General features: G+C 38.1%; 1 protein-coding gene across 1 annotated transcript; it reads right to left on the reverse strand.

The window, feature by feature from the left end:
- Positions 1-342: 342 nt before the first annotated feature.
- Positions 343-9,650, reverse strand: LOC309496993 (meprin A subunit beta-like). Its single transcript, XM_082167227.1, has 13 exons — positions 9,614-9,650; positions 9,435-9,466; positions 9,286-9,364; positions 9,070-9,187; positions 8,717-8,895; positions 8,122-8,340; positions 7,756-7,911; positions 7,447-7,671; positions 6,925-7,362; positions 6,618-6,788; positions 2,794-2,905; positions 2,432-2,506; positions 343-738 (listed from the first exon to the last, which is right to left on the reverse strand). The coding sequence occupies exons 2-13, from the start codon at positions 9,438-9,440 to the stop codon at positions 648-650; spliced, it is 1,869 nt and encodes a 622-aa protein (XP_082023353.1). The 5' UTR covers positions 9,441-9,466; positions 9,614-9,650; the 3' UTR covers positions 343-647.
- Between the last annotated feature and the right edge of the window lie 248 nt (positions 9,651-9,898).

Genomic DNA, 9,898 nt, shown 5'->3' on the forward strand with positions numbered 1-9,898 from the left:
CGGCTTCGGGGTCTAGTTCCACTGGTTCCTGGTTTCCCGTACACGCTGATCACTTCACCACCACCGGATGCCATCAAAGTCCCTGCGCCACAATCGTCATCTGAGTGTTTGTTTTCCCCGACCTGTGTTGTGCGTTTCTGACCACCTAAATAAACGCCTTTTACTTGCTATTGTATCTGTTCTGATTTCCTCACATACATAAATTACTAATGATTATGAAATTAAATATAAAATGAAAGAAAATAAAACAACACCAATGTATGGTTGCTTTCTTAAAGTAAAACACACATGTTGTTATTGAAAACCCTTAGATCCTTGACATGTCCTCATTACCTTTAACTGTTTAGATATTATATCATAAAGTACACAAAGTTGTTGGTGAACAATCACAGTTATGTTATTAGTTATGAGTCAGTTGGCTTGGCTATCAAGCTGTTGATGACATGAAACCAATATCAAAATCAAACCTACGCCCTTGATATTGGTAACTATTATGATTAAAGCTAAGATTAACATTGAATGTAGATTATATGAGACCATCTCCTTTATTTAACAATACACACTTAAGTCTGAAGACAGATGTAGTTTTTTTCAGTGAAATCTTGTGTGGTCAGGCATAGAGCAGTGATAATGGTGAATCGTCATGATTAAATCTCCAGCAAAAGAAAGCAAAGCAGCAAGATGATCAGAGAGGAAGCAGTCTTGGCACTGGAGTTGCAAAATATGTCCACACATTTACTAAAAGAGGAGAGGAACACATGGGAGGATAAACATTAGTAATGCAATAGAAAAATACAGATTTAATTGCATACAGTATATATTTGTAAAGTGCATGCAATAAATCACTTCACAAAGAAACGGGTCTTTTGAGGCAGTTCTGTTAGTACATTTTAGACAGACTGTTTGATTCACTCAAAGGACACAAATCCTTCACTAATTCAACTCACTGAATCTGTCAGAGATGCTCTGGAAACATTTTGGGATTTTTTTGGATGTCCTCAATTGTTGTAAAACCAATTCATAAATAAAGCAAATAGAGATTGTAACTGAAACACATCCAAAAGCATCATAATCAAATCAAATGCTGCATTTACACTGCAGGTCTTGATGCCCAATTCCGATTTGCTGACTATATCCGATTTTTTTGACGATCCGCTTACATCATCTTTTAAAAGTGACCCGTATCTGATATTTGCATTTACACTATACACTGCCAAAACAACCAAATGTAGACGTTCTGGCCCGGAAAATGAAGTAAAACAGCTCTATATGCAATGGATGCAGAAGCAGACAAAATTATTATAGTGATGCGCGGATGGTGGTCATATGCGCGGGGGCTCTGTGGATAATCCGCGGATCGGGCGGGTCAAGTAGGCTAATAAAAATTACATTCTGATTAATTTTGGGTGGGTCACGGGTGGATAGATAAATCATTATTAACGAAAATATTAACTACATTCTCTAAAATATGAGCATGTTCCATTCCAGTTTAAGTTTCAAGGGAGTAAAGCCTGTTTATGCCATTAAGAAAATGAAATTCTGTCAAATAAATTTCGTTTTAAAGAAATGTTCATTTAAAAGCAGCGCTCATTCATCATTGTATTAGATGCGCGCATCAACCGTCGCCTTGAGTCCGCTGTTGAAGGTGATGATCATCCATTTATCCTCATGCGTAACAACACATAAGAATATTAGTAGACTACTTTGACCATCGGGTGCGGATACTTAAATCAGAGAAAATTATTGGTGTGGCGGGTGGATGATTTGTTTTTGGCTGCGGATTTGGGTGACGTTGGAGCTCATCCGCTCATCTCTAATTATGCAGTGTTTTGCTTTCCGCACTATTTTCAAAGGTCAGCCAAACATTGCTCTTGTAAGGTGTAGAAAAAATTACTCCACTGTGTTGAGCCTTCGACCTCCATCGCGCCTAAGTCATGTGATCTCAGTTGGTGGTGTCCACCTGAGTTGACGTCACTTTTTTAATGACGTGCGACTCGCATTTACTGGGGAATATCCGATTTGTCTGCTTACATGGCAGACACAAATGCACGTATCCGATTCATATCTGATTTATTACCACATATGAATGAGGCCTGAATCCGATCTGAGAAAATCGGAATCCATGCGGTTTTTTCCTGCTTACACGTTCACCGGTCATATCCGATCTGTGCCACATGAGAGGAAAAAATCGGAATTGGGTCACTTGAACCATGCAGTGTAAATGGGGCCAAAGTTACTCCAAGCGTTTGAGTTGGAACCGAACTGAGTTGGGAAATGTGTATGAATACGCAGCACTATTTACGGTTATTACGTGAAACTCATGTTCATCATTTCACTGCCGTAACAGATTGCTGTTCTCGTCATAAAGCAATGCTCTGATGTGTTGGGATTCCCCTTAATGAATTAGTTTAAACTAATGTTGTAGTCTTACCCCTCAGTGGGCTCTGGTGAAGCTGTAGTGCTAGGTGTTGTAGTTGTAGAGATCGGCTGAGGTGTGGAAGGTGCTCTAAGAAAATAAACAAAAATACTGTTAGAGTTCATCAGATGCATCAGTTTCTCTCTGAACACCTTCTTCAAATTATGCAAGTCATTCTTCACCTGCTTTTTTTGTCACGATTATTAAAATAGCAGCGTAAGCTTCCAGCCTTACAGATGTGACTGTATTCACACAGTAGAGCATGTTCTCTCCTTCATTATTTCCTAAATATAGTGATTCTTTGTAGAGTACTTTTACATTTTCTTTGATTTGTGTATTTTGAATAAGAGAACAACAGAGGTTAAAAGGATATTCACCTTGAGGCACAGGGTCCCTGCCTCAGTGCACGTGTGTCAGTAGAAACATAGAGATTCTTCACTGTAGCTTTAGGGCAGGGCAGAGAGTCTTTCTGAAGAAGCCCTGAAATATCTGGATTGGTACACAACATTTATAAAGTGAGACACAATGGAAATATCATTCCTGCCCAATCATCATTCTAATAACGCCCAGTTTGCTCTTAATACTGCAGTTAACCCCCTGAGGTCGGCTATCCCGCTGGCGCGATAGGCTAGTTTTTTTCCTTATCAGTGCAAAAAAAACAAAACAAGCATTTTTATCTTATGCTTGTGTTATACATCAATCGATCCTGTTAAGTGTGTATTTTTTGTGTGTATACTCATAATAAAAACAAAGTGTGGTGCTTTTCGCCAAATAAAGAAAAATAAACATGATGCGAGTTCTGCCTCCTCTCTAGCCTGGTAATACCAGACTCTGCTACTTCGCTTTGCTTCGTAGAGAGAGTCTGGAGTTCCGTAATAGAAAAACGTTTTCTTTACCGCCTGGGGGCGCTATTCTGAAGCTTAAAATCATTGGTTACCCGTAAGCCAATCACATAACGTTTGGTTATGACGTGTGTTATGCGCTGGCTCAGCCCCATCTAACTTCCACTGTAAACACATGTATGATGCGAAAACCAAATCATCGAGCGAAATACCGGAGTGGCTGTGAACGACTTTTGCAGATTATGTGAAGTAAATCTACGCATCCACGGTACAATCAGCGTCTACGTCACGGCTCTCAGCCCGCCCTCTGTTCGTTTATTGGCCGGCTGTTTTCAGGCCAGAGGAAAACTGAGAGATAGGTCGCGGTCTCAGACTGAGTACAGGAGCGAAATCAAATAGAGCGGAAGTACGAAGTCTGACGTAGTCAGACTACCTCCTCTCTGTCAGTGAAGTCAATTCTGAAACGCGTCCGAAAATGAACTGTAACTCAGCGAATACTCAGTCAAACAGGCATACAGACACACAGGCATGAAGCTTGAATTATCTTCTTTTAAATGAAGTAATTTTTATAAAAAACAAATATTCTCAGTTTATGTAATCTGTATAAAAAGAGAGAGATGTCAGTCGTTCTCTTCTCAGCTAATTATTTTTAATGTGACTCCGCCCACGGAGAGCGCGCGCTATTCAAACGCAAATGACTGAGACGATCCCATACAAACTGTGAACGCCCACATATCAGCTCGAGAAAACACATCAAGTTTATTCAGATCATTGTACTTGTTTACACCGTCTCGCGGCGCTGTGAGGAATAATGGAAAATGTACCTCAGAAGTGCTGGTATTTCGAGGAGCAACGGATCCTGAGAATACTGTAGTAAGTTTTTTTCATTCTCAAGTGAATCGCGTTTCTGTGTGTGAATGAATGAATGGCAGAGATGCGCGCTCGCAAAAAGACTGTTTAAATTTGAATCGCATTTCTGTGTGTGAATGAATGATCCGCTTTTAGCAAACTATACTGAGATGAGTAAAAATCGACTGAAATATGTTGAAATAAAATGTATTTGTATAAGCAACGTATTAAACTGCAAATTAACATTTATATTTCTTATATAAACGAAAGACCTATGTTACAGACATATGAAAGACAACATTTCGTTGATTATACATTTTTACTATAAAATATTTGCCACCTCAAATAAGCTTTTGTTTGCCAATTTTTGCTCATATGTTAAATATAGTATGTTTTGTCAAAAATAAAGTAATCAAATAATATGTTATTATATGTTCCAATGTAGCCTAGGCTATATTCAAAGTAATGAATCCTTAACTTTGAAATATGTATGATATAAAATGTATACTTTAGTTTTTACAAAGAAAGATTGCACTTGAATTGTTGTTGTAATTGTAACCTTTTTAATAAAAAAAATATATTTACAAGGTAGATGTAAACTTTTCTTTAAATAATTTTTATTGTGTTTTATTAGTGACAAATTTGGGGAGAGGATACATATTCCAAAACTGAAAATACAGTATGAGAATTAACTGCACAATTACTAGACATGGAAAAATAAAATGAGATGCTTCCAACTAGGGATGGGTATCGTTAAGGTTTTAACGGTATTACTACTCTTACCGATACTCCTTATCGATCCGGTACTTTAACAGTATTCTTATCGGTTCTTTTCGTTATTTAAAAAAAAGGGGAAAAATTATTTAGAACATAATTAATATTGCTTTATATTCTGAAATGTTAAATATATATAAAAGCAATGCTTTAACAAAACAAATAAAACATGTATGTTATGTAGAAGGGTGCAGGGTTTTGTGTTTTATATACAGAAGACATAGGACACCAAAAACAAAGTACAAACACATGGTCAAAAAAAAAAAGAAAGTATACAATAAAACAAATATACAAATTATATACCCAATGCTTTAATTTCAGTAATGTCTACTGAGATTACTGTTCAGGAGTAATATGGGCTAAAAAGACATCTAATAAAGTCAGATGTAAAATAACACTGCATAGTTTATCATAGATAGATTAAAGCTTATAAAAGCCAAAATTATTCATTCAAGAGCTGCGCTGATTTTCTCTTTGCCTTTTGTTGTTTGATTCACATTAATGGAGCAATCGTCAGCAGGTTTATTAGACTGCTGCCTCTTTAAGACCAAATGCAGATCTAATCATTATTACGCCTCATATTTTCTCAAAACTATTTACGCCCATTTAAGACATAAACTGTAGTTAAGTGAATAAACTGTTTACGTGAATCTCCAAGAAGGCCATTTTGACATATTTGTGTGTAAATTTGATCGGTTAGATGCGCACACGAAGCCCAAAATATACGTTGCTGCTTGTCTCGTTGCGATGTGTTTCGGAGCGCGCGCCGCCTTTGGAACAGCGTCTATTGCGTCAATTTTGGTACTTTTAATAGCCTTTTATTATCAAACGTGTCCCGCAGTTTAGCATCAGTATAGACTATATTTTACAACAATCACGATCGTGCAGATTCTGACGTTACGTTTGGGTTTTAGGGAGAAATGACAGCGCATCGCTCTGTGAAGGGAAGGAATTTGCGCTGGAGAGAATGTGGCTTTAGTTTTTAATGGTTATACCTCAAATATCATCTTTTTTTATAATCATTGGAAGCCAAAATCTAAATCTAAAATAAAATTAGTTTAATATCAAACATCTAAAGTGTAACCGTTTGAATGTTTAGTTCTGTCCTCATCATCACTCATTAAGCAGGGCTGTTGTGTTGCGCGCGCCGTGGCTCCGCGTGAAAGATCGCTCTCTCTCTCACACACTCTCTCTCTTTAGCAAAAATGCATCACAGACAATAATGGTTCAATATTATTATATATAAAAGTGGCTGGCGAGATTAAATTAGCAAGATAATAATTTCTTAATAGCAATAATAAATGGCACGTGTACTTTCTTAATTTCTCCAGTACCGACAGCAGAACCGATAACGTCCGAGCTTAACGATCCAGCGGTCTTTCACAATTCAGCACCGGGGCCCGTTTAATACCGGGTTTCGGTACCCATCCCTACTTCCAACTGTGAACCAATTTGGTAGAATATATATATATATATATATATATATATATATATACATATTGCTCTTGCATTCTTTCTTGTGGCTCAGTGACACCTGAATGAATGGCTCGTTAAGTATGCGGGCCCCATTGTCTCCTCAGGTGTGATAGAGTGTAATTACACCTTTGCCATTAATATGTTTATAAGCAACTGAAAAAAGCACAAATGTCAGGGCATGTCAGAACATCTCAAGGACCCCAAAAACACCTTAGACCCCAGAGGGTTAAACTTGTTCTCTGTTACTTCACAAATCCTACCTTGCATGGAGAAGAGAAGTATGAGGTCACCACCCTTGATAAACTCTCTTCTAGTGAGATCATCTTTTGTAAGGAGCGCAAAATAGGCGTATCCACCCAGAAATACAGACTCATCGCCGATGTTGACTGAAAATCCTCTGTTTCGAGGATTCTCCCAGTAATAGCTGCCACCTGTTAGAACAAAACACGGCTTATAAAATAAACCTGAAAGCTACAGATAATAACTTTGATTGTCATCTAAGTTAAATGATGCATATAAACACATGGAAATTACAGAGAAATAATCAGATTTCATTAAAGATCTAACCATAAAGAGTCAAATCAGGGTCAGTGGTGATGCTTTGCTCAAAGGACATGCGCTTCTGTATGTGTGGATTCTGGTCAAGGATCTGAACGGTTATTTGTCTCCATGGACAAGGCCACTGCAACTGGTCATCATATGCACCAGATACCAAAGCAACAAATATTGAAAGTTGATTCCCTAAATGTAACTCAGCCACAAAGCGATAACCATCACTGGAGTAATACAGTGGACTCAATAAATATTCAACCCCACTGTCCAGAATCTTCTCAAAGTCCCTTATCTGCCATGTGAGGGGACACTCGGTCTCTGAAACATTGATATCATCCAGTGAGAATCCTCCACTGGAGTTTCCAGCTCCTTTACGGCCTTCAAACACAACTTGGAAAGATTTATTTGCGTTCAGTGGCACGTGATGCAGCTTCCAGTAATTACCAGGGGTTTCTGCAAGAAATGAAGCGGTCAGTAACACTGAAACACAGGCCTATATGACTTGCAGTCTGTAAAGTTCTGCAGGAAGAGATGGACCTGTGATCTGATCCATAAGTCTGAGAGTTCCTCTGCTGTCTGCTTCATCCTGGTACTCTCGGATCCAGATGTTGAGCTGGTCAGACTCATTCCCGCTGTGATAGTAGTAGAACTGCAGGCACTGGACTTTGCAGTCTCTTGTAGGGGTTAGTGTCTTGCTCTCCAATCTGGCTGCGTCCCCCTGGCTTCTGCCCTCAGTGCTGAAGTGCATGAAGAAAGACGTTCCTGCAGCCATGAAAACAGGAGTGTGGTTTGGGGAACTGGGTGGTAGAGTGACTGCAACTGTGGATGGAAGTGAAGTGATCTCACCATTCTTCACTTTGCCCAAGTAGCTGTGGTCAGTCACATTGATGCCACTCACTGACTTCACTCTCTGCCAGCCATTATCAGCAGCAGAATAGACAGTCATCTGACACAGAGATTCATCATCAAAACTACAGTGGTCAAGGAAAGAGATGGAGGAATCTGCAATGCAAACAAACAAACAAACACTGAGACTAAATCAATTCACTACCATTTCAATTCATCACAATGGTCCTTGGTCTATCTGGGATCAAATATTGGTCCGGGTGAGATATCCAGCAACCGCAACTTCATTTTAGTCTTACACAGAATCCACAAATTAAAACCAAACCAAATATTAAAGGCCACAAAGAAAAACTGTCAAATACTCACTGCATTTATAGAGTTTGTTGAGCTCAAGCACATCATATTCACTCATTTCCATTAGTTGTCCGATCACATCTTGAAACTCGGGATTCTTGGTAATGATCGTGGATCCATTACCGTTGCCGAAGGCATTTTTATCAAAATGCATCACAGAGTGATAATCATATGGGGTGCCTTCGGTGCCGGACACGTTCTCACTGGATTTATTGAAATAACTCTCATACCCTGAACATAAAGACTATTGCAGTTATTAAGATGATTAAAGGGATACTCCATGTATCTAACCTGTATGAATTTCTTTCTTCTGCTGAACAGAAAGGAAGATATTTAGAAGAATGTCAGTAACCAGACAGTTTCTGGTCTCATTGACTTCCATAGTAGGAAAAAAATATACTATGGAAGTCAATGAGACCAGAAACTGTCTGGTTACTGACATTCTTCTAAATATCTTCCTTTCTGTTCAGCAGAAGAAAGAAATTCATAAAGGATTGAAACAACATGAGGGTGAGTATATGATTACAGAATTTTCATTTTAAAGTGGAGTATCCCTTTAAGTATGTAAAGCATAATTAAAAAAATTCTAATAAAATGATATAGCAACCTTTGATAATGTTTTCATATCTGATTGTCACATAATCATCTCTGTCATATCTTGTCTGCTCATGGTAGAATCCCAGTGCATGGAGAAACTCATGCTCAACAATGGCTTTTATTCCACAGCCATTCCCAATGGAAAGAGTCTGGCCTCCAGGAGATGTGCGTCCGATATATGACCAACACCTGCAAAATAAGTCATTCACACAACACACAGTCGGATAAAGCTACCAGTGTAATTATGTTGTCAAATTATAAGTGTCCAAACTTTTGACTGGTAAATAATAAACTCAGATATTTGACTCTACAGATTCGGTATAGCATAGGCTACATCAGAACAGTCTGTAATATATTCCTAACCCTTTGAGACTCTCCACAGAGATGTAAAACTCTTCTGCTGCTCTGGGCTTAAAGTCAATACATGATTTCAGTCTGAACTGCTCAAAGGCTCTCAAAATGACTCCTCTGTAGTTCATACCTATAAACACAAACAAAACATAAGTGGAAAACAATATAAAAGTTACATTAAATATTTCAAAGTTGATTGAAGCGTAAGTGAGGAATGTGAAATCTTACTGAGATTTACACTAAGCTCATAGGGGACGGGAATATCCCACCAGGACTGATTCCCTGGAATGGCGCTCGCTTGCCTAGGCTTTAAAGCAGATCATTTCAAGTATCCGGATTTCATTTATATAGACTTACCTTCATTTATACAGACTTACCTTCATGATGTCTCCTTCTGTGAGATTTAAACCTAATACCACAAGAGTCTTCAGTTCACAGTAAATATGCTTGAATAAAACATGAGTAAAAGTAATAACTTATAAACAAAAATAGATAAAAGTGATCTTACTGCTTATATAAATGTATTTGGGTTCTTGAAATGCTATAATAGTTTTACCTTTGTTTATATCCGGAATGCTCTTCCATTTCTCAGAAATGTCTTGGAGAAAATGATATTGAAGTCAACAAAAGACAAAGAGAGGGAATGAGCATCGTGTGCATTGAGTGCAGGACATAACTTTAGTGAAACATTATGAAAGTAAGACGATAGATGAGCAATCACATCATCAGGCAGTAATGAGCAGTTAAAACAGGATATTTCATCCTGGAAACATGATAATAACTTTACAACAGATTAATGTGACTGTACTGTACTTACCAGGAAGGACCTGAGAACATGAGA

This window comes from Leuciscus leuciscus, assembly GCF_965113295.1.
Source record: "Leuciscus leuciscus genome assembly, chromosome: 4".
Taxonomy (NCBI): domain Eukaryota; kingdom Metazoa; phylum Chordata; class Actinopteri; order Cypriniformes; family Leuciscidae; genus Leuciscus; species Leuciscus leuciscus.